The sequence below is a fragment of the Asterias rubens genome, chromosome 1, assembly GCF_902459465.1.
Source record: "Asterias rubens chromosome 1, eAstRub1.3, whole genome shotgun sequence".
Classification (NCBI taxonomy): Eukaryota; Metazoa; Echinodermata; class Asteroidea; order Forcipulatida; family Asteriidae; genus Asterias; species Asterias rubens.
The window spans coordinates 19,985,207-20,009,790 of record NC_047062.1 but is presented as its reverse complement, the minus strand read 5'-3'; the positions used below and the strand labels follow the sequence as shown (position 1 = coordinate 20,009,790).

Here is a 24,584-nt window from a genome sequence, read left to right as displayed (position 1 = left end):
GGGTCGGCAAACGGAGATATTAATATCCAACATTAATATAATTTGTAAGAGGAATATACTAAAGCACCTGATGAGTAGATAAATGCACCTGAATGCTTTGTAATTACTAATATTAAATATTGTACATTATTGTATATAGTTTTAAACCAAAGTTATGTAGGGCCTATATAATGTTATTGAATTGGAATAAAAACCATGACAAAGTTGGTGGTTGAAGAATGATTATGATTCTGACTCATTGGTTTGTTGGTGTCCAACTCCCATAAGACAACCCCCACCCCCCCCCCCCCCCGTCCCCCATTTGTCGAAGCGATTTGAAGTGGCCTTTTTATCCATTACAACGGGACGTATGTACAACAACAAAAAGCTCTTTCTGATAAAAATGACGTTACAAAAAGAGGTTTGTATCCAAATCAAGTGATTTCAGCTGTCGTTTGTTGTTGGTGGCAGCGACAACGTTGAAGAATTTGCATTCTCAGTGACCTTGTCAAAGCCGCTGTCGATGTCGAGGCCGTCAATTCGATTTGTCAAAGCCACTGTCGAGGCCGTCAATTCGATCACGAATTGGGCTCAATGATAAGCAAACTTCTGGCCGGTTGTGGGGATTGACGGGGAGCAAAACCGTGTGAATTGTGAGTTGCGTAAGCCGCGCCCCTTTTAACCATGGAACAATAATCTAGTTTATTGATACGTGCTTTGACAGATGCAAACTTGCAAACTTCACTGGCGACGCTCATATAACAGCACATGGGATCAAGTTTAGTCCAGTTTCTTGTGATCTCCCGGTACAATGGTTGTGCGATGCGCTATCCGTTGACAATGTTACACGTAGTGAGCAAAAGTGTGAGACTGGGCGCTGACATGAGAAAATTTGCACTGGGCGCCTTTAATACGGCAAACAATTTTCACAACAATAGATAAGTGCAGACAATGACCATTGCTATAATAAATGATAACAAAATATTTGCTTGTTGAAAAATGGCGCCCATGAGCAATTTACGTTTGTAACAATCTTTTGCGCCCTCATCCGGCATTTTTTGCCTCCTCATTCGGCAGGTTGGTCTTTGTGAATTATCTCCCTGTAAAAAAAAAAAATTCTCCCCCAACCGTCTGTTGCACCATTCTTGAAAGCTTTCTCTGATTTGCCAAGGCTAATTATAGGACAAAACTTCAGACAGAATTCATAACGTTTCCTAAAATTTGGAAGCACAGAACCTCAGATCATTATTTTACAAAATCCCATTAATAACAATTGACACCAAATAAAGCATTTTCCACCCAAAAGGGATAAGAGTTTACAAGGTAATTAGTTTGGGGCACAACGGACCGATTTGGTATTGACAGTTGTGAAGGTGTTGCTGCAAACTGGGCCCAATTTCATAATGACTGTAAGCACAAAAAACTTGCTAAGCACCGAAAAATATGGCAAAAAATACAATAAGTTGTGACTGGTGTCCAACTCAATTTTTCGCTTAGAAAAGAAATTTTTAAAGCTGTATTTTCTGCTTAACAGCTTTATGAAATTGGGCCCTGGTCCCCTGTCTTTCTTCACGAGCCTGGAAACGTGACGTCAGATGTTCTGGCTAGTATCCTAGTATTTAGTAAGACCATTTGAGGGCGCTACTGTGAATTGGTCCCAGAAATAAAAACTGGGAATTACAAACAACATGTGGACGACCGTCTGCCGTCGAGACAAAACTAACACCAAATGAAGACTCATTATGGCAGCCAGGCTCATGGAATAAACCAAGGCTTACATCATAACCGGTAAGTTGCTCCTTTTTGTGTCTACTGTTTACGGTGTTTTAGGCCGTTTTATTATGTTTATCACTCGGAAGACCCTTTGTTGTCACTGGACGAAATGTGTCGGTCGAGTTGGTCACTCAGCGGTCATACTGTACTTCACACATCGTACATTAATTAGTCCAGTGTATTTGGTCATGGAATGGGACGAGCCACACTGCTGAGTTGAGTTTGATGAACAAATAATTACTAACTAACACATTAAATGTATTCAGTAGTTGCCCACTATATATGATTGACCTAAACCGTCATTTTCAAGTTAGGGTCGCACATGTCCACACGTGAATTTATTCCCAAAGAGGGTAGAAAGAACGGAGTCTCCAATTCACATAAGTTAGGTTAAACTCCCAAAATATTTAGAGGCCAGCAAGAAATATTTTTGAATCATCTTAATGCATCAAGGTTGGGGATATAGTGAAATTGCATACGTGACATAGTATTTTTTGCTGGTAATCGTGTTATGGTGATCATAATAATTTGATTGTGCTTGCTGCTCCATGAAATTGCTAATCACAGGTAATGTAAGACAACCAGGACAAAGCTATTTGCTGATTATACTTCTCGACATGTAGAGATTAGAATAACTCAGTTTGTGACTTTAATGCTTTAACGTGTCAGACTTTTTATTTATTTGCTCTTACTCTTGGATAACATCAGTAAGCATCACGTGATAGGTAAAAGAATAGCCGTAATCCTAAACGAAACCGGAAACACAAGTGTTTGGAAAACAATTTATTGTGCCCTGGGACATCAGCGTTAGAGCTTGTACTTCCTGCATGCAATATTTGAACACAACTCAATATTATATTTTATGGAGAATACACTATCTAATGTTATCAACATTTTTAATATGAAGAAGGGGCATCACATGACTTGTTTATAATTCTTGAATTTATGTGGGAAAGTACAACACACTGTAAAATTTCCCATCTGACTAGTTTGGAACCTTGCCTGCCAGGAAAAACCATGGAATGTGCAATCAATCTTTTTGGAACAAAGGTTATACATGGTCGTTATCAACTTCTGCGCTCGATTTCCTCCTTTTCTAAAGTGTTCCTTTTATACAAATTATATTATGTAATATTTGTACATATTATTCGGTCACTGTCGTTCAGGTGTCATCCATTTATCGTTTGGGGATGTTATTTTTATGTTAGATCTTATTCGATAATTGACTTGATACAATTTTAGGCCTTAGTCTTCAACCTCGCTTAAAGAAATGTTGAGTTGCATAATTTTGAACCATATAAGGGGATATGAAATGTCGTTTTTAATTCTACTACAGGCTTATAAGCCGGTTCCCAAAGAAAACATAAACATATTTACCGATATACCAAAACAAAATACAATATTGGAATAAAGCACAGACGACGGGAAACGGTGGTAGTAACATCAATAGCTAGAATTGCTTACACTACATCTGAAGACGCTTTAAAAATGTTGAGGGGAAAAAATTACCAAAAAATATCTGTTGGAGGCCTTAGCCACTGTTTCATCCCCTTTCTCTTTCCTGTAATAGTAACATTTTAAGTCAGTACGTTAAATTCATGCATTCTTTGTTTAATTACTTTAATTATCGGATAGCATCACCATTAACTGCAACCCATTGTTTCACCAACATGGGCAATGGATCATAAACACACTAGATCTTGGTTTCGTTTGCCATCAGACAGGCTTTGACTTTCAGCCAGTAGCCAAACGTAGCCGGATTCTTGTAGCCATTTGGACCGCCATTGTGGATACGGGCAAAGTCCTCGCAGGTCGGGGGATGTCCAAGTCGGCCCTGTACGGCGTACCGTTCCATGTATCCCTGGACAGCGGCCTCACTACAAGGGAAGGTTGCTGTGCACTTTTTCCAATCTGTGATTCAGGCATAAGAATGATAATTTATATATAAAAGGTGTTGGGTCGGGTGTATTCTAGGGTTTGACACCCCCAAACAACCTGCAGCCGATTTCACGAAACGCTAGGATCAATCCTATCTCGAGTTAGGACGAGTAACTCGTCCTAACTTAGGGTGGGTTAAATTCCTCCTACATATTTGGATACGGAACTGAACCCGTCCTGAGTCCTAAGATGAGTCCTAAGTTAGGAAGAGTTTGGTGAAATCGACGGCTGTTCTCATAAGAGTGTTTTTTTTTCTTCTGAGAAACGTATTCTGAGAAACGTATCTGACAGTAACGTTTCTCGGATTCAAATTGTGGGTTATAACTACAGATAGGGCCTATGTTTTTCCAGTTGGGAGTAAAATCGAAATCATTCTCAGAATGCTTTAAACTATTAGTATCGAAAGCTGCTGTATACTTTTAACCAATTAATCTTTTACTGCCATTCATTTTAAGAGTGATCCAGACGCATATCTTCCCATTCAATACAAGTACACCACTTAAGCCCAACCTTGTGCTATTTCAACTGTTAACCCAACCTATGTATATAGGGATGTGTTTGTCCGTTTTGGAGATATAACCATAATAACGCCCAGATAACAGAGTAGGGTGTTAATATTGGGATTCATGCTCGCAAATTTTTGCGCTCAGAGTTCAATTTTTTTTTTCTCGAAACATTGAAACATTGAAACTTACCGCCCATGAGACTGCCACCTTTGAGTGTAGCGTCTGACCAATAGCCCTTTTTGATCTGATACGGTCCACACGACAGAGAACCAACATCCATCCTACACACTGGGTTTGGCATCCGGCATCCTGATTCCACTACACAGATGCACCTGAGGCAACCTGATGGGACAGGTCCACTGGAAGTGACACTGGGAACGTTCCCTTTAATGAAAAAAGAAATAGGGAGATGTGCGATTTTACATTTATGATTGTAACTTAGCCCTGTCGATTTGCATGTTGGGCTTCCGAACTTCCCATCTCACGACATTTCCAACTATTCCGTAAACCTATTAACTCTTGGACTTTGTGAAGCATGTTTTTCCCTTTGATTGATTGAGTCAAACCCTCCATGGTCAAACACACCAATCGACGTTGTACTGTCGATATTGGCAATTAATAAAACACGGAGGCATCTACTGTATCAATAGGATACTTTCAGCATACTTTGTACTTTGGTAGGCTTGTAGTTTTTGTACCCGAATGCTACTCTCGGTCCACTCCGAGCAGGACCTAGCCTTAATTTCCTAGGTGTGCGACAGAAGGATAGGCTCACATGTACTTTAGCATGGACCCGTATCATGGGAAAGTTATTGGTTTCGGGGGGGGGGGGGGTTATCCTTTGATTATTTCGTGCAGTATTTCTATCTTGTGTGCTATTTTGGTTTATCTTATTTTATTGTCTTTTCTCCAGTTGTTTTATATAATCCTCGGCACGCTCTTGTTGTATTTTAATCCACAGTTTTAGAAGAGTAGTACTTCAAACCGTCAACTCGCTTGAGCTTTATTTAGGGGAAAAAACACGCCCCAATTGAAGTCATGTTTAGCACAAATCCCCCCTCAAGCCTGCATCCCGTTTTTGACATTGACTTTGCCATGGTAGTCCTAAAGGCTTCATGGTGATCCCAAGACCTATCCAGACACATGGTTCTGAGACGATTATGCCAAAGTCCTTCTCGAGTTATCAACCCAGCAGAATTTCTTTGGTTTTAGCCACGCATTATTGTGGGTCTCCTATTGTCCCCCTTCCTATTGGTTTTGTACACGTTTTCCAACCGTGGACCTTTCCCGATCCGTGGACCTAATGTCCTATAGGTCACACTCTTGATCTGAGATGGACAGTGTACTTAAGTTGAGAGCCCACTAAAAAATAATTGCTCTCTTCTTACTTATATGTTTATGAAAGCCAAATAATAATTGTGGAGCCAAGCTTTTGATAATTTACTATTCTGGTTGGCACATTGAGTAACTTATTTTATATAACACCCAAGCAGATCCTTGCCATTTGATTGGAGGATTGTCCGTCACGTGATAGCAAATAAAAGTACCATTGCACGCTGAGTCACTCGCCGTGCTTTTTCGTTCCATCCGAAAAGTACCATTGCACGCTGGCACGCTGCCAGCGTGCAATGGTACTTTTCGGATGGAACGAAAAAGCTGAGTAAAAACATCACTGCGTGCGCGTGTCTTTGGTAACGCAGCAGGTGTTACTGCAAGAAGGCATAGTAAAATTACTAGCATTCGGCTTCTACAGTTGAAATTGTTTGTTTTGAAAGTTGTTTCTTTCAATCAAAATGACAAAGTTCTACTTGGATGTTATATAAAACAAATAATGAATGTTTTTCATTCGTGCAATGGTGCGAATATGTTCATTCGTTGAAAGCTGGAATGTTCCATTCAACTCGGCTCCGCCTCGTTGAATAGAACATTCCATCTTTCAACTCATGAACATATTCGCACCATTGCACTCATAAACATTCATTATGTGTATATTAAAACAAAACAAACTCGGGCCTTACCTAACATGGCAAAAGCCACAGTTGAACAAAACACGAGAAGATGTAGGCCTCTCATTCTGTGTATGTATTCAAAACAGGTGAGGTGGCGACCAAAGCAGAAACTGTGCGAGGAACTGGTTTGAGACCGAACTTGTCTTGTCGGCTGACTCTCCCTGAATGATTTACGGCTTTACCAACCAATGAATCCGAATGTGTCTGGGCCGTTGGGTGGTTCCCAGAAATGTAATACTAGTCTTTGTTGAGACCTTGTTGAAATCAAGGGACTTCCCTGTTACGTGCCTTGTGCTGTCGGTTGTACGGGGGAAAACCACCGTACACACTGAGCGACCTCATCAACATTCAAATGACCCAACATTATATGAATATTCATGAATAACGGAAAATCTTGCACTGCATCAAGATATGACACCCATCAGTTCTTTCCAACTATAAAAAGTTGACCTCTATACTTTGTCCCACCCAATAGGCACTTGTTAGGGTTACCTTCCTCCATGGTTAACTTCAGGTAGCTTCTTGTACACGAAATTCCATTATTATGTAATCATAATAACAATCAATGCAGTTCAAAATAGGAGAGTATGGACAGTAGTTGCAATCCTTTTGAATTCACCTTATGTGCGGGAGAAACACTTCGTATGGACTTGTTTTTGTTGTTGTTTATAATCAAACTCATTTCACATTGGAAGCGATTCTGGAGACCAAACTGCAACTGAATAAAAGGAGGTAGTTTTTCAACCCTGGAATTCCACTGAATAAAGTTGACTTGTAGCATTTCCGTTCATTGCGAAATGAGAACTTCCCCAGTTCAAATAGAGTGGCTCATTTAAAGGGACATTTGTAAAAAGAAATTGTGATAATCGTAACCTTATTATTGATCACTCATTGGATGGATACGCATCTTTTGTAAATGTCATAGGAGGAGGCTTTCTTTGAACAAACTGAACTGAATTCAAACTAGGTGCAGGGGCAACTTGGTGCCAAGTTTTTAATCTAGTAATCTGGATACATGTATAAAAAAAAACCTATATTAATCTAGCAGAGATTTCTCTATGCCACCTATAACTTTTCATTCGAAGTGAAATATTTGTAATTTGTTAATTCAGCACATTAACAGTTTAGTTTCAGGAAAACTGAACACTTCTATCCTTGACAATGTAAGCTTGAAAAAAAAAATGACACAAATCAAAGTTACTTTTTTTATAGATTTAGGTTTTAATGAATGTAGGTCTACGCATTTTAGAATCAGTAATAGAGCAGAAGAGATCAATGCCCAACAGATCAAACGAAATACATGTAGAAACCTCTGTATAAATACACACATCTAGAGACTCTGCAGTTGAACCGACTTCTGGTGATAGTTTGCACACTTGTCAAATTCAAAAACTCAAACAACTGGTGTTTCTTTTTCTGTCTTCCTTCTGTTATTTTACATCCAAATCCACCATTGTTTTTTTCAGTAAAGGCTTAGTGTTGTGTGGCGATATATTTAAGCAAGAGCTAGGCCAACCTTAGCTGCTTATGTAACAAATATTTACAAAACCTGTTGACATGAACAATACTACGCAGAATCAGGTTTCAAATGTAGTTGTCATGATGTGCATGTTCAAAACAAATCTTTTCAGCAAAGAAAGTTTGTCCAGGGCCCAAATTCATAAAGCCTGTAAGCATAAAAACTTGCTAAGCACAGAAACAATCTGGGCCCAATTTCATGGAGCTGCTTAAGCAAAAAAAATTGCTTAAGCAAAAAAATCTTTGCTTTGTAAAATCAGATTACCGGCTAACTGTTGCCTAACTTATTGTGTGCTTATTGACAAAATGTGCTAAGCAGTATTCTCTGCGTTTGTGCCCAACTAATAGGGTACCTTTATCACCAAATACAGATAGAAAGTGATGATGACAACCTTTGAAGTGAATCCATGAAATTTAATAAGGGTGACTGAACCATTTATTTAGAAAACACAAGTACCATAAGCATTGTCTAAACAACAGGTTGAAAGTTTCTAGTTTAGGTTTTGATCAAAACAATCACATATAGTTAAGGATAGAAACTAATTGAGGTATAGACCAAGTAACCTGTGACATAACATGATAACAGCAACAGAGTCTGGACTTAATGCTGCAATAAAACAGTCTTATGTTCATCGGGATTGCACTGTCTGATTTTTATATGGCGAGAGGGGGTGCATCTTAAAGGTTTTGCAGCTGTTATTTGTACCTTTTAATTGGAGTGGAAATTATGACATATATTTTTTGTATCGTCCCATATATTCAGTATAGTACCTTGCCTGCCGGAAAGGCCCTGGAGTGTACAAGTTCGTGACTTTTGTAAACAAAGGGTAGATGATCTATAACCACGCCCGAATAAACACACTTCCATTAATGGATTTGTTTGGTAAATTAAAAAGGAACTTGTAGTATGCCAAACCATGGTTAGTGTCAAGTTGTTCTAATCAATCATACAAGATATGTTTCTAGTCAATAGGACCTTACTATAAAACCCTTGCCAATACACCCTTGCCGGTATGCACGCTGTACGGCTTGAATGAGGTGCTTGCTGGTCTAGCTAGCGCTAAAGTTTGATCCCTAGCTACACCAGCATGCACCTCGTTCAACAGTTGGCACTTGCGCAATGGGTATTTGCGAAAAGGACTATAACATCACAAGCGCAAACAACACCCCCCACTGAAATGCACGTTTCTATTGTTAGACCTCAGATGTGGTGGCCAAGGCAAGGTATCTATTGCAAGTATTTAAATACATTTACTCTTCCATAAACCAATAGTTTGCCTTCTTTCAATATTAAATATTATGATTTGTTAGAATATGGGATTTGAGGCATAGCACGGTAAGGTATCGATATATATTTGGTTTGCGGTAACACCATGCCGCGGTAGTAGAATATAAAGCAAGACAGTTCTCAAAAGAACATAATCTACCCAGCAAGTAGATACATGGTGTTACTGCAATCCAAATATCTATCATTTGTAGGCTTTTCCTTCATTTCCGTATTTGTTATACCCTTTTCACACTTTTACCCATCACCTTAAGGTGGCCTGTTTTTACAACCTTGTGATTGGCAAACTCCCATACAAAAAATACACAGCCCATGACTGTATGATTATGGTATTGTCGTTGTAAAAACAAAACTTGTAGGAAAAAAGCATCAGCTTGCCTTTAATCTTCGGCAAAATTGATAAAATTACCAGTCACTCATGATGTGTCTGAAGAATTAGGTAAAACTTTGAATAAAAAACAATTATTAAAACAGCAGCAAAAAGCTGGACGATTCAGAACAGAGTGTACTTTGAAGAGTTTGACCTCAGGAGGGATTTTTCAGAAGTGTTTTGCAGTAACTTTGAGTTTTGCATTTTACAAGAATGTCTATAAATTTCACTGTAAACTATACACTAACTGGGCAACCATCTTCATTCTTCAAAGATGAACATGATTTAACATTTTTAGACCCGGTACTACAGGGAGGCAAAAGCCCACTTTGCAATCTTTAAAATGTCCCAAAACAAATTTAAATTTCCCTTTCAGAGTCGACCTTTTCATGAACTTAGAAAATACTGCCTTGTCTAACAAACAAAAACTCTGTGTGTACTGACAAGAGATGATTGACACCCCAAAATTTCCTTGGGCAAAATCTTACTGGTCCACTGTATTAAGAATCTCCAGAAATGCAGAACTAAGATTAAAAATTTACAGTAGCAGAAAGTTTTTATATTTACAAAGGGTTGTGTGATTTACTTGGGCCGCTCAGGGAAAACCCTTGTACCGCATTGCCCAAGACAAGACAACCTCTCAGATATCAAATCCATCCAATTCTGATACAACTTTTGCATCTCTAATGACCAGATGTATAGAAAATGTTATATAAGTTACTTGCTGTTGATGAAGCAGAAGCCATAGTGGTGGTGGCAGGTGCACTAGCAATGGCCGAGACGGGAGGAGGGGCTTTTGGCTTGGGAAGCAAACTGGGTAAGGAATAGATATCATCCATACCAGGTACACATACATCCTCTTCATCCATGTCCTCAAGTGAAACTGGGTGGGGCGGCAGAATGGGCGGGGGTGGAGGCTTAATGGCCGGGGGCTGAGGCTTAACGGCCGGGGGCTGAGGCTTAACGGGCGGGGGCGGAGGCTTAACGGACTGGGGCGGACGCTTAACGGGCTGGGGCGGCGGCAGAGCAGCCTTGGGGGGCAAAGCAGTCTTTGTTGGCAGAACGGCCTTTGGCGGCAGAACAGGGTGGGGTGGCAGGGCGGGGCCAAACACATCACTCTCTTTTGGTTTTCCAACTTTGACCTGCACATTACTTGGAGGGGCTTGTTTCACTTGAGCCTGCTGTTTCTTGGCGTCTTCTTGATCACCATTGTCTACGTTTTTGCCTCCAAAGGCATCAGCAATATCCAATGGTGTTAACTTGCGAGTTACTGCAGTCTTTTTACTCTCCTCTTCCTTATCCTTTACGACAGGAAGTGTGTCAAAGGTCAATAACTTCTTAGAAGTACCGGGAAAGAGATTCTGTGTCGTTAGTTTACTAGCGACTGGTATCTTCACTGTTCCTGTTTTTCGGAGAGTAAACTTACTCGGACCTCTCATTCTGCCAACCATAGGTGCGAGTTTGGCTGCAAGGGCTGCTTTCTTTTCAGCAGCTGTACGTTCAGCAGGGAGAGTTTCACTAAGGGTGGGCTTAGCAGTTTCTGTTTCAGCAGCAACGGGTTTCTCAGGCTTAGGGACAACTTCAGACGGCAACTTTTCAGTTTTACCCTCAGGTGGAGTGTCTACGGCACTGGTGCTTTTTTCAATGTTTTCTTCATCCTTCTTGTTGAAGTCAAAGACCCCAAACCCTCTTTGTCCTTTAGTGTCAACCATTTTGATTTCTTCTACCTTCTGTTTCTTTGACATGTCTTCATCCTCCTCCACATCTTCTCCCTGCTTGCGTTTCAATTCTCTCTCCTTGCGCATCGCAACTTCCATCTGCTGTGCTCGGGCTGCTGCTTTGTCAATTTTGAGCTTCCTCTCGTAGTAGTTGTTTTCCTCGATGTATTTCTGAAAGAGCAGAAGGAAGAGGAACAAGTACAATCATCATGAAAAGCAATTTTGTAAACAACTACAAAGAAAAACAATCCAAATATAATTCATGGTAAAGGAGCTTTGGAATAAAGCAAAATGGACCCAAATGGCGTACCTTCCCCTGGACTCTTAAATCTCCAAATTAAAACATTGAAAACAAAATGTTTCCTTTTAAAGATTACCACAGAGCAAATGGGAACCCACATTTCCAAAATCATGCCAGGTCTGTAGGATTATTCCATGGGTTGGCTGAAAACGTTTTGGTGAATAATGTATTTTTGGTATTGCAGTCATTGTGATAAATTTGTGGAAAGAGGGTGACTTTTTTCTTACATTATTCTCTTGCAGTGCTCTTCATCAGTTGTTTGGTACTGTACATTACTTGTTTTTTATTTTCATAATACTTAATTGTTTCCCCAATTGCCTTTTACAAATTACTCTGAATAAATTAACAATTTATTATTTGGCCCACCTAACCCGCCATTTCCTTTAAATGGAAATGAACAGATCACATTAAAAAACACAAATCAAATACCAAACCAACTAACAGTTTTCTAACACCATATTTTTTCTTGAAAAAAGCTAGCATAAACAACCAACTGCTTTAACAGACACTAATACATTTCAAAACTTAATCATTTAAAATTGCAGTTTTCCCGGTTGTAAAAATTGTTTCTCCTGTTTTTACTTACATTTTCTGTATTTTAATTGGTTTTAATTGTCCAGCGCTTTGCGATGTCTGTGACATGGAAGGCCTTTTCAAATAACAAATATTATTATTATTAATAAATCTTAACACTACAGTTAGGCCTGGCAGAGTAATTCTCTAAGCAGCGCATAAGCAGCGGACAAGCAGGGCATATTCAATCATAATAACAACTAACATACATGTGTATTACCTCGTAGGTTTTGTTGTGCTCTGAGCTCTTCACATGCTCTGTAGCACACACCCCATCACCAAAGAAGGCTTTGCAGAGACGGCAGAAAAACCCGTTCACTGGCATCACAAACTCAGTGCCTTGAAGAAAACAAAAGTGGGTGAAATAAAACCATCATATTAAAACTGGAAATGTGGTTTGGCATTCTGGCAATAAACTCTTGTTAACATAGCACAACCAGACAACAGACACAACTAGTTTAAATAAACATGTGTTAAACAATACAGTAACAAAAATACTTGTTTACAGTTACAAAGAAGAACTGATTGAATAACAACACACACAAAAAAGAAAAACAATCTAATATTAGTTTTCTCTCTGACAGTGTGCAAGAATCAAGCGAGCCAGACCTGTCATTTTTGTCAATCTAATAAAATGTAAATGATTGTAAAAATAAATGTGTATGTTTCTTCTAAACTTCTGTGATACACTGATACATAATCAAGTATTGCCTCAGAATTACCAACATAAATTTTTGTTCCAGGAACATTTGACGTCATAACTCTATGCTCATTGATTCTGAGTTGTGTGGAAAAAGGTTGGACAGCATTCTACTCGGTAACCCTCTGAACTTTCTGCTCGTTTTTACATTGAAGGATTTATAGACTCTCCACTTGTGCATTGCAAACTTTTAACCATTATTAGATACCATACATTGAACTTGTGTAATGCGCGTACAAGAACCCAGTTACACTTACCGCTAAAAGATGGGGTTGCCCATGTTCCTGGCAGTGGCTATTGAGTGCACTGAGGCACCTTGTAAACAATTATAATTATAAGTTTAGCCTTCATGAAAGACTCTGCTAGGGTTGAAACGTCAGGTCATTTATCATTTTTTGCATTTATACCATAGGTCCTTTGGGTTGGTAAGTTGTTTGCCACAGCTAATTCTATTTTCTCACTACATGTACTGTAAAAGTTGCTACATAAATCAAATCGGTCTAATAAATCAGAAACTTAACAGTTTGAAAATTTTCTTTAAATAAGCACTTTGCAATGCAGTAGATAAAGCACTATACACCCCAACCACTACCAGAACTTCTTACCTCTGATTGGAGCATCAATAGTGTTTCCTGCTGGCTTCTTTGTTTTCATCAGCGTTTCTGTCATCCAAGGTCGATCATATGGGTCACATTTCTGGTAGATCATTACGCCAAACAGATCAAAATGACAACAACAAAACGAGAAAAAGAACAGATTGATCATCAATACAATTGTTATAATGTACGGGAGTACCCAAAATAAATATATAATTTCACACACTTATCAATATCAACAATCATATTTTTCGCATTGTAAAATGATAAAGGATTTTTAAGTGCTGAATAACTTTTATGAAATTCATAATTTGCACTGATTTGTATTGTGAGACATTACCTTTCAGTTACTTTGAACAGCCTCCACAAAAAGGGCGAAATTTTGTTTCAATTGCCGAGACATCAAGCTGGGCGACCTATTCCTTTTACAATCAATGCCAGCAGGAGTCTATTCAGTTTATACACTTGTACTCCAAACTTGAAGTATAATAATTATCAGGAGTACATGTGCATACCGAACATGATGGCATTTTACCTGTAAATATGTTTTGTCCTTAACCAATGGGTTTGCACCTCAAACCACTTCCTTCTTTGTAATTATTTTTTCCCCAAGTTAATACATGAAGATAGTGTCTATAGACCCATTGCACAATGTGCAGTGACTTGCGTCTCCTGTCCGTCATTTTGGGGGTCAAAACATGCACAAAAGGATGGTACATGTGTTTACAAGGCGACGGTGCGTAAACACATGTAACATCATTTTGTTCACGTTTTGACCCCCAAAATGGCCCGCTTGTATGGGCGCTGCTGCGCGTTGTGCAATGTGTCTATTAACAGCTAACACATCTCATTTGTGACAAATTAGATCGAACTGAATCGTTACAATGCAGTGTTTTTTTTTACATTTGTAGTACTTCTGCATTTTAATTTTATTATTTTAGATTTTTGAAAAACCAAAGGGCTCTATTAATAAGGTTCATGGGTGTGTGGAATTTTGTGAACTGCTGTTTTGAGTGGTTACACTCCCAGAGTTATATACACATTGCACCTTCCCTTCCCTCCACAGACAGAACCTTTTTAAAAAAATGTCACAAAGTCTTACTCTTGCCATTGCCACAATATTCAGTTTAGTTTTTGTTTTAGAAAGCTGTGCTAACTGTCTTGTTTCGGCATGTGCAGGTCTCATAAAAGGGTTTTATCCTAGATCCTGCAAAACAACCTAAACCTCCACACCCCATTTCATACAAATCTTAAAGGCATTGGACACGTTTAGTAATTGTCAAAGACAGGTATTCCTACTTGGTGTATCCCAAAATAATATGCACAAAACAACAAATCTGTGACAATTGGGGCTCAAGTGGTCATCGAAGTTGATGAAAGAAAGAAATCACCCTGTGCACAAATGTGTGTGTTTTCAGATGCATGAGAAAGCCTCAGAGATTCAAATACAGTAGTGAGAAATTACCTCTTTTTCAAAAACTTTGTTACTTCAGAGGGAGTCGTTTCTCACAATGCTTTTTACTATCAACATCTCTTCATTGCTCGTTACCAAGTAAGTTATGCTCATGTATATTTTGAGTAATTACCAATAGTGTCCAGTGCCTTTAAGCCCTAGCATTGCTCAATAGTAGAAAAAGGTACAGACAAAGTTTTTATAATGTTGTGGTTTGTTGTTGCAATTCTGCTCAAATCGACTCTGTGAAATTCAAACTCGTTGGAACCTAAATGACACTCAGAGTTTGGAAGTTTATGTTATGTTTCATCATTTGTAATACATTTTAAAACATAAACAATCTTCACTGAAATTAAGAAAAAACACCCCGCAGCGCATGCAATTGACTTCTTTTTCTTTATCATGAACTGCGGCCAGGCTGACTTTTTTTGCACACGCATCTTCAACACAATCTTTTGTGGGGCTCGTTCATATCTAATACACGTGGCACCAAACTTCGTCAAGAGCTTTGCCATGTTAATCACACAGGGTACATGGCAACGAGCTATGCTGGAAAAGACTACTGAATTAGTGCATAAAGATAGGCGCCCTCTGATTTCAATGAAAACCAAGTAACCTGCGTTAAGGCACATCCACCACTTGCAAGATGACATCCTATAAGGAAAGAAAAATTGGAAAAGGCAAAAGTCAATACCAAGGAGCCACAATTCACAGGCTTTGACATTCTCATCTGTTGTAATGAAACAAGAAAAATATGTGCATTTCAACTAAAACTGCCTCATGTGTTGCCAACTCACCTGTATGTGTTTCTTGGAGTGTAAATGAATGAAGTAGTTGTTCAGGTTATCAGCGTGCATGTCACAGTTCTTGCACCAGTGGTTTCCCGGATCGTAATAGTTGAACTCAAAACGCAGTGATTTCTCAGCCTTCTCCTCCACGGGCTGTGATTAAACAGTATGATCATCATAGTGTGATAATAAGTAAGGGTATTTATTGGTTCTTGTACTTGGGTCGGTTTACTTTTTTATCTCGTTTTTTTTTCCCCAAAAAATGTTTTATATAAAATTCTTAAAATATTTGGCACAGTTTACTTAATGAGTGGTTCATTTAAAACATTTTCTTCCGTAATTAGAATTTCATTATCATTAGAATGGAGTAGCATTTGCTCTCTCCAATCAGAACTATGGTCCATAATGCAGAGCAAATTTCACCAAGCAGCAGATTACTTCCAATTCCGTCCTTCTAATTAGCATTTTAAAGATAGTAAGCGGTTTTTATCCTCATGCAGTTCGTGCTTTCAATGAAAACTTGTTTGTCTTCTGCTGTTGTTGTAGCCTATTATAAACATGTATGTATATGTATTTTTATCTTTTTCCTTATTGTTTTGAAATGTAATTTTGTTATTGTAAAGTTTAGAGAGCTCGAGGTTAACTACAATTTCTGATTTTTGGGTTAAAGTTGGCTGATCAAATAATTCTCCTTCTAATACTATCAAATCCAAGTACATACAGAATGCAGTCTTGTGGGTTTGCAAGCGAATTTGTTTACCTTTTGAAAACTGGCCTGTAGTTTCTTTTCCTTGGCATCCCACTTTGATTTAACAGTCTCCTTGACTGCTTGAATCTGAAAACCCTTCACAGGTTCCTTCACAGGTTCCTTCACAGGTTCCTTCACAGGTTCCTTCACAGGTTCCTTCACAGGTTCCTTCACAGTGTCCTTGATGGAGTCCTTCACAGAGTCCTTGGAAAGCCTTCGCTCCTTTGAGTCTCTTGATTCAGAGTAGTCAATTTCCTTGAAGCTTCTGGGTCTCTCCTTAGAAGATACCCTTTCCTTTGATCTACTGCGACTCCTTTTCTTGCTTTCATCAACTCGTTTATTCTTTGCTTCTTCTCGTTCTTGGTTCATTTTCCTTCGAAGTTGTCTCAACTGATTAGCTATGTCATCTTGGCTTTCTTTGTTTTGAAGTAAGGAAGCTTCTTTCTGCCCATCCTTCTGCCGCCTCTGTCGTGATATTTCTCCATGCTGTTTGCACAGCTTTTCAAGCTCTGTTTCTAGAATATCTATCCTTGTTTGGTAAGGTAGACTCTCAAATCTCGCTTTTTCTTCCCGTTCCCTCTCTTTTTCCAATTCTTTCTCTCTTTCTTTTCTTGCTTCTCTTTTCCTTCTCTCTTCCCTTTCTTCTTCTTCCTTTTTCTTGCGTTCATCTTCCTTTTTCCTGCGTTCTTCTTCTTCTTTACGCTTGCGTTCTTCCCTCCTGCGTATCTTCTCATTCTCAATTAGCTCTTCAGCTTCACGGCGTAGACGCCGTTCTTTCTCTCTTTCTGTTTCCAATGGCTTCAGCAGCTCCTCTGGATTTGTCAGTCCTTGGTAGCGTCGCTCAATCTCAAGTATTCTCTTCTGTCGTTCGTCAAGAAATGCTTGTTCTGAGTTTGGGAGCAGAACAACCCGATTGGACCCAGAGTCACCTGCCGTGTTTACAGAAATGAAGATATTTTCTGGTTGAAAACTTTGAGTATTTTGAACAGCAACAGGAGCTGCTACAGGAAAGGGATCTTTGGTACTCACAAACTGCACAGTCTGTTCAATGGGAGCATACTGAGGAGCAGGCTTGGGAGGATACTGCATGGGAACAGGCTGAGGAGGATAATATGTCTGCTGTATGGGAGGTGCCGCTTGTTGGTAAGGCTGATTATACCCAGTGCTTTCTTGGTATTTTACTTCCTGTGTCTGATAAGATCTATCAGATGGCGGTGGCTGTACGACCTGTATTGGCTGTACGACCTCTCTTGGCTGTACGACCTCTCTTGGCTGTACGACCTCTCTTGGCTGTACGACCTCTCTTGGCTGTACGACCTCTCTTGGTGGATACTGGCCAAAAGCATCCTGGTTTGGAGTTTCCACCTTTTCTGTAACATATTTATTTTCTGTTGCTCTCACACTTTGTGCCTGGCTGCTGATATTAGTTACGATGGGAGGCTGGATTTTTTCTTTCTCCTTTGATTTGGGTTTCTCCTGTCTCTTTTCTGATCGTGACCTGGACGAGTTTGAAGCCTTATCCTTCGTTTTTGAGTCTTGTCGATGTTTTGATACATTACTCTTTGCATTTTGTATAAAGTCATTCAATTCTTGGTCTGTCTTCATTTTTATGCCACTGTCTAAGAAAGAGGCTGTCTCATTGAATCCTACGTTTAGGGATTCTTCAGTCAGAGGTGCAGCAGTCTTTTCCACAGGTGTCAACACTTTCTTTTCGGTGGGCACTTGAGGAATCTTTTGTTTTGGTTGAGTTTCTGGCTTACTCAACTTAGTTTTATTTGGTTTGCCTTGCTCCTGTTGTTCTTTCTGTTCCTTGATCTTCTGTGCAAGGCCAAAATCAAACCCTATGGCTGACAGAATGTTCTTAATCTGATCATCACTTGGGGCTTCCACTTTTGGCTCTGGCTGCACTGATTGGACTTTTGGTAGTTTTGCAGTCTTTTGAGGTTCAGAGCTACGGGACAATCTACCAGATGGTTGCAATTTTCCAGATGTCAACTTCTCTTTTTCCTTTGGTTTTTCCTCAACTCCATCGCCATACAAGAAAAGATCTTCATCTTCCAAAGAACCAAATCCAGATAATGACCTGTTTGGCTCTGGGGCCTTTTCAACTGGTTTTGCAGCGGGTGGATTTTGTTGACGAGACTGAGCCTGACTAAATGTGTTTTGAGCTTGATTAAGCAAGGACGACAAGTTCTGTATCTGTGACTGTGCTTCTGGGTTTTGGGCTGAGGATGTCATACTTCGTTTATGTTCCTCAAGTTGTTTCTGTAGTTCCTCAAACTTGGACAGTGCCGCTGGATCCACACCAGGGAACAGATTCTGGGTGCTTACATATGGCGTTGTAGCGGTTTGACCAATGTTGTGTGCCAAGTCCCAGATTTTACTGGTGGAAATGTTGTCAAGTGACAGCGCTGCAGAACTTTTGGCCTGGGACACCGCTTGGTATGTTTGAGGAGGAATTCCTGGATACATCTGTTGAGGTTGTGACAATGGAAGAGTTGGCGCAGCCTGCACGGGAGGAGGCTGTTGTACTAACTGCTCTGCCAACTGCAATGCCAGCTGCTGTATTGACTGCTGCTGAGAATTGTTGTATTGTTGCTGGGGTGCCACTGGATAAGGCTGTTGCAGTGGTTGGGACACTGTGGGATAAGAGTGCTGCTGCATGGACATAGGAGGATATGACTGCTGTTGCTGCTGCATAGACACTGGAGGGTACGACTGCTGTAGCTGCTGCATGGACACTGGAGGGTATGACGACTGTTGCTCCTGCATGGACACTGGGGGGTATAACTGCTGTTGTTGCTGTTGCGGCACTGGAGGATATGACTGCTGTTGCTGCTGTTGAGGCGCTGGAGAATAGGACTGCTGCTGCATCTGCTGAGACATTTCTGTATAGGATTGTTGTGGTGGAAGCATCTGAGGTATGGGTGCAGAGTAAATAGGCGGTTGTTGACCAATCTGCTGTGCAAACATTTGTAATTCAGAACTCTGACTTATACTAGAGAATGCTGGTGTGACAACTGGGGCCGGTGGTTGATACATCCCAGTTAAACTGCTCAGCAAGTTTGTGATCTTGTCGGGTGTTAATTCGGGTGGAGCAGTAGAAATTGGTTGTTGAAAGGATGTCCCAGTCACATTTTGACGAGGGTCATGCATCAGAATTTGTTGGGGTGGCTCTGGCTCTGGAATGGCTTGAGTAGTCATAGGCAATTGTTCATGTTGGGGAGGAGCGAGCAACTGATGTGGCTGCTGAAATAATTGTTCCTGTGGAGCTTGTGTTTGCATTGGTTCTGGCTGAAGTGGTGCAAGAACTTGTTCTGGCAGACTAGGTGCAGGAATTTGTTCAGGCTGGCATGGTGCAAGAATCTGTTCTTGCTGGTGTGAAGCACTCATTTGTTGTGGCTGACGAGTTACAGGAATCCACCCTGGTTTGATGTCCGGTACTGATGACTGAACAGTCACTGGAGAATGGGATGCAGTAACTGGGGGAGACTGCCCAATGGGGAAAAGGGGAGCCTGTTGTTTAGGAGCTTCTTGGGTAACTGTACTCTCTGCTTGACTTACTTTGGGCTTCTTTAGAATAGACTTTTTCAAAATTGATCGGAGTGCCTTTGGCGGTTCTGAAACATCAGGTGCACACTGTATGGACTGGGCTGAGCTTACCACAGTGTTGGAGGATTGGGATGTAGATTGTGTAAACCGAGATTTTGATGGCAAAGGTATTCCCGGCTTCTGAGATTTGGATTGCTTCTTTCCTTCACTATTCTCACTGCTTTGCTTTTTGGAGTCATTTTTTCCAAGAAAGTGATACAGTGGAGAAACATCACTAGGAGGCAGGGGGCTTGATTTAGTCGTCCGTACAGCCAAAAATTCCTTATCTTTCCGAGGATCACGAGGTCTGGACGTTTCTTTTCCCTTGTCATCACGACGGTCGGTGTCTGCATCTCTACCCCTACCTTTCTCCCTTTCCTTTCTTTGGTCATCATGAAATGACCTGTCCTTGTCACGATCTCTACTTTCCCTATTTCCTCTTTCGTGTCGACTCCCTCTTTGGTCACTTTCTCTCTCCCTCTCCTTACTTTTGTTCGCAGATCTCATCATGGATGCATCCGGTTTTTCTAGTGAGTTGCTACGACTGCGGCGAACATGTTCAGGATCTGGTTCAGACCTCTCTCTGAACCTCTGCTCTCTCTCCAGGCTATAACAAAGAAATATTCATAAATTACTCATAAAAATTCAACATCAAATTCAACATCAAAGTGCAAACCTTTATATTCTTTTTGGTTTTTACCCATATACACCAGTGTGTGTTAGCACTGTATCAAACCTTTATTGTTATTACTATTATCATTATATATTTCTGGTCATGAAACCAAAGATGCCTCAACAGTAAACTTATTCATTGTATCTAGCAAGGCCGAGGAAACCTGTAAATAATGGTCCATGCTATGTGAACCAGAAATACCTGGGTTAACCGCTACTCTTCTATAGTAAGTGCTCTTGGTTCTTTAACGCACACTACCAATCCTTGTACACAGCCCCCATGGCTTAATGTCCCATCCGAAGGACAAAGCGATTATTGTAAAGCATCTTGCTCAATGATACAAGTGTCATGACCAGGGGTCGAACCCACACATTCCTGATCAGAAACACCAGAGCTTGAGTCTGGTACTCTTAACTGCACGGCCACAACTTGCTAAAGTGCAACTGTTTCAAGTGGCTTTTTTGAGTATCGATACCTTAGGTTTATCTTTGATCCATTTGTATTTGTTGTTTTGTTTTGTCTATCCTTGGAATGTCCTCAACTCTTTTTGTCTACACCATTAGTAAACCAAATAACCTTTGTTTCAGTTTTTTCTGATAATCAGTATAATTAATTTCAACCAAGCTCATCAAGGTGGGTTCATTACAAGTCCAGTGGTAACTTCAGCATTGAATAGTGTCAAGGATGGAACATCATAATTTACAAAAACATTTTTTCACCTTGACTGTCGCTGATTTTGTCCATAATCTGCAGATGTCTGGGTAGTTGGTGGGGCCGGGTCAATTTTGTGTCCAAGTCTTCCAAGTGCAGACATGTTTTGTTGTGCACCCTGATCAGGGCCAAGCCCCCTATTTCCGAAGAAGCGTTCATTGCCAATTGTGATACGCAGTGACTCTGTGTCTTTCATGGTTGGAACAGCCTGCTGTGCAATCTGAAACAAATAAATGATTGATCAACAATTGGGTCAATTAGCAAAAATAAAACAGGAGGCCTACTTGTGTGAAGCTCTGTATTTTTTGGTGTTTCTCAGTAGCCTTTATTATTTGGTTAGATCGCTAAATAAATACAATCAAAATTGTCCATGTTTCAAAACTAACACTGACCCTCGTGTCCGGCAAGACTTTTGGTTTGCAAATAAATATTAATACTAATACCTTGCTGTTTATAATACTTTCGATTGTGTACAGTATTCAAGCATTTACCCTAAGAACAAAATAATATTTCTTTGTATTTGTCCAAATATGAGCGAGCTTCCGTGAACTGTATGGACAACTTATTCTCATTTTTATTCTGAGCAAAAGTGTTGAGCTACAAGCCCAGTGATCTGGTGGTTTTTCTCCACCAAATTTTGAGCCAAGTTGTCACTTAGCCCGCTCTGCTGTGCTATTTCTGTAAAGTGTGACCACATCATAACCAAAGTATGACCAATATAAACTTAGTGTGCTTGGATCTGAGATTGATTTGTTTTAAAATGAATGTTAAGTGTATATGTACACATTAGGGAGATTTAGCTGCACATTACGCGAGCAATCACCTGAACCTGAACATCATAAAATTGTGTTGTTTCTAGGTGACATCACCACTTGGGCTTCTTAAATGCTCACGTATGGCATCTGCACGTACGTACCTGAGGTGAAAAAAAAGGTTACTTCACGTATGCTAAAAACGTGAGATTGCTTGCGTAACGTGCAGCTCAACCGTCCTATTATCTACTTATTCTAACCTCATCAGTCAAACGTTGGTCAGTGTGAGTTGGTGGAAGCCCTGGTCTGCCCATGAGACTTGCTTCGTCTGACAATTGGTGAGAGTTATCACGTCTTGGAGATAAAGACCTCCTATTTCCACCACTACTGATCTCTGGGTCTCTTGGACGGCTCTCCCTCATAGGTGAACGTCTTTGGTACTCTTCTGGACCTGACTGGAACATATCGACGGGGCCTGGAGGGGGTCCCCTCCTGTGATCAGCCCCGTCTCTACTGGATTGATCACGCATCGGGGATGGTTGTCTATGCCTCCCATGCTGCTCCATTGGTGCTGGATTTGCATCGTGACCATCTCCAGGGGGCCATTGGTAGTCAGGAGGGGGCCACTGGTAGTCTGGTGGGTCTTGTTCCATGTCTTGAAGCATCATGTCATTTGGGATTGTCCTCTGTAGCAAACATTTGACAAATTAATCATTTGTATTTACAAACTATGACCCATACAGCGTTTGATGTACATGATTAAAAAAATTATCAAAACTGACACTTGATAGATTTCTTAGTTCTTGTTCCTTCAATTCACAAGGAATTTTAACAATATATTTTCTTAAACTACTTAAAAAGTGAAATATTTGTTCTATTTAACTAGTGACAATTATTCAAACTTTCAATATGTTTTGACTTTTCATCTGAAAAAAAAGCAGACAAGATCTATCCAAACTTTCTTGCAATTCAGAAGTTGTAAAAAAAAATATACGTTTTATATTTCTGATCCAAGTCAGAGTAAAAATATTGACAGGAGGTTTATTATTTACAAAAAGATAAAATATATCACACCTGATCAAACAATAGTCTGAGTTTGACCCAGAACGATCACCATTATTCATGAAAAAAAGGTTTCTTTTTCTTTCTTTTTTCTTTTTTGCAGGGGGGAGGTTCCTCATAGACATAAACTACAAGTATGACAACTGAATTGTGACGCAAACAATTTTTTAGGCCTACATTTTGAAGTATTTACAATAATTTTATTACATTCAATCTAGACTGTCCACTTGTTTTGAGAAAAAAAGAAGAAAAAAAACACCAGCACGACTGTTAAAAGTTAAAGTTGTGAGTGTAAAAACATTTATAAAAGAAACCCAGCAATATAGGCCTACATTTTACAAAATTAGATGCAAAAAATCAGGGGAAATGGGGGTCCACTTCAACAAGGAGTCCAAGAAGTACAACTTAAACATTAAACAACATAAATAACATTTTGTTTATTATTTATTACCCAGCCAGGTTAAATAAGATGATGTTTTGAGACATTCATTATATATAAGTGACACTGACAGTTAGCATGGTTAGTTAGTTGTGATAATTCTAACCGCCAACTACAATTGCCAGAAAGATTATTATGGGTTAAAATGGATTCTCTCAACACTGAATGTGACATAAGAAAGTAACTTCATACAAACCTAAATATAATGTAATATAAAAAATAATAGAAAGATTGGAGAATTGAAACGAATTGAGTGATTGTCGAAGTTCGAACTCATCACAAACAAACGAAATTGTATGCCCACCTGAAAATCTGCCATGCCAATATCCATCGAACCAACACCACCACCCACATGGCCATGATGAGGTTCATGGGGAGGAATATCATGGGGAGGGATATCACGGGGTCCTGCAGGGTTCGGTAGATGATGTGGTACTGCTGGCCCGCTGCCCATACCGTGCAGATCCAAGCAAGCACCGCGCCCACGAGGGGCATGCTGAGGGGGGAATCCGCCGCCACCACGGTTGTTGGCTCCTCGAAATCCACGGCCCCGTTGGCCTCCCCGCGGAGGTCTTCCTCTTCCTCGCCAGCCTCGATTCATTCTCCTTAAATTAGAGAATACAAATGTGTTAAAATGAAGTCAAATTGATATAGATTTGTTCTGAAAATTGACAAAACAAAATACCGGTTTTCTGGTTGAACGAGAGCTCCGTCACTCTAGTAAAACGACGCCATTTTGACAATTAAATTGTTAGGAACGTGTAGTTGAAGTTACATCGTCCAGCAGAGAGCATGAAGTTCTCAGCAAAATCAGTAAGACGGGCCATAATTCCCCATAAAGAAATGACTGTAGAACCATGGAGGTAGAAATAGAAAGAGTTATTTGTACCTCCATGGTAGAACCATGGTACTGGAATCAATGGAGGACGTTACCAATTATGATTTTTGTTTCATTCATCAGGGTGTTTTTTTTTTATCTTTTATACTTTTGACTGATTTCGTTGCAAACTTTCGGTCTCTCGGAGTCGGAGGAAGGAATTCTAATTACCATCGTTTAAAATAATGGAATGGAATTAGGTTATGTCAACTAAAACGCTTTGT

The 24,584-nt window shown here is 39.9% G+C and overlaps 2 protein-coding genes across 2 annotated transcripts; both read right to left on the bottom strand.

Annotated features, from left to right (window-relative positions):
• Positions 1–2,405: 2,405 nt before the first annotated feature.
• LOC117295250 (lysozyme-like) lies at positions 2,406–6,436 on the bottom strand. Its single transcript, XM_033777792.1, has 3 exons — positions 6,215–6,436; positions 4,386–4,580; positions 2,406–3,663 (listed from the first exon to the last, which is right to left on the bottom strand). The coding sequence occupies exons 1-3, from the start codon at positions 6,267–6,269 to the stop codon at positions 3,446–3,448; spliced, it is 468 nt and encodes a 155-aa protein (XP_033633683.1). The 5' UTR covers positions 6,270–6,436; the 3' UTR covers positions 2,406–3,445.
• Positions 6,437–9,105: 2,669 nt separating this feature from the next.
• Positions 9,106–24,204, bottom strand: LOC117307337. The gene is made up of 8 exons (XM_033792061.1): positions 23,788–24,204; positions 22,243–22,668; positions 21,239–21,450; positions 16,268–20,453; positions 15,517–15,660; positions 13,276–13,366; positions 12,191–12,309; positions 9,106–11,267 (listed from the first exon to the last, which is right to left on the bottom strand). The coding sequence occupies exons 1-8, from the start codon at positions 24,082–24,084 to the stop codon at positions 10,062–10,064; spliced, it is 6,681 nt and encodes a 2,226-aa protein (XP_033647952.1). The 5' UTR covers positions 24,085–24,204; the 3' UTR covers positions 9,106–10,061.
• Positions 24,205–24,584: the final 380 nt, after the last annotated feature.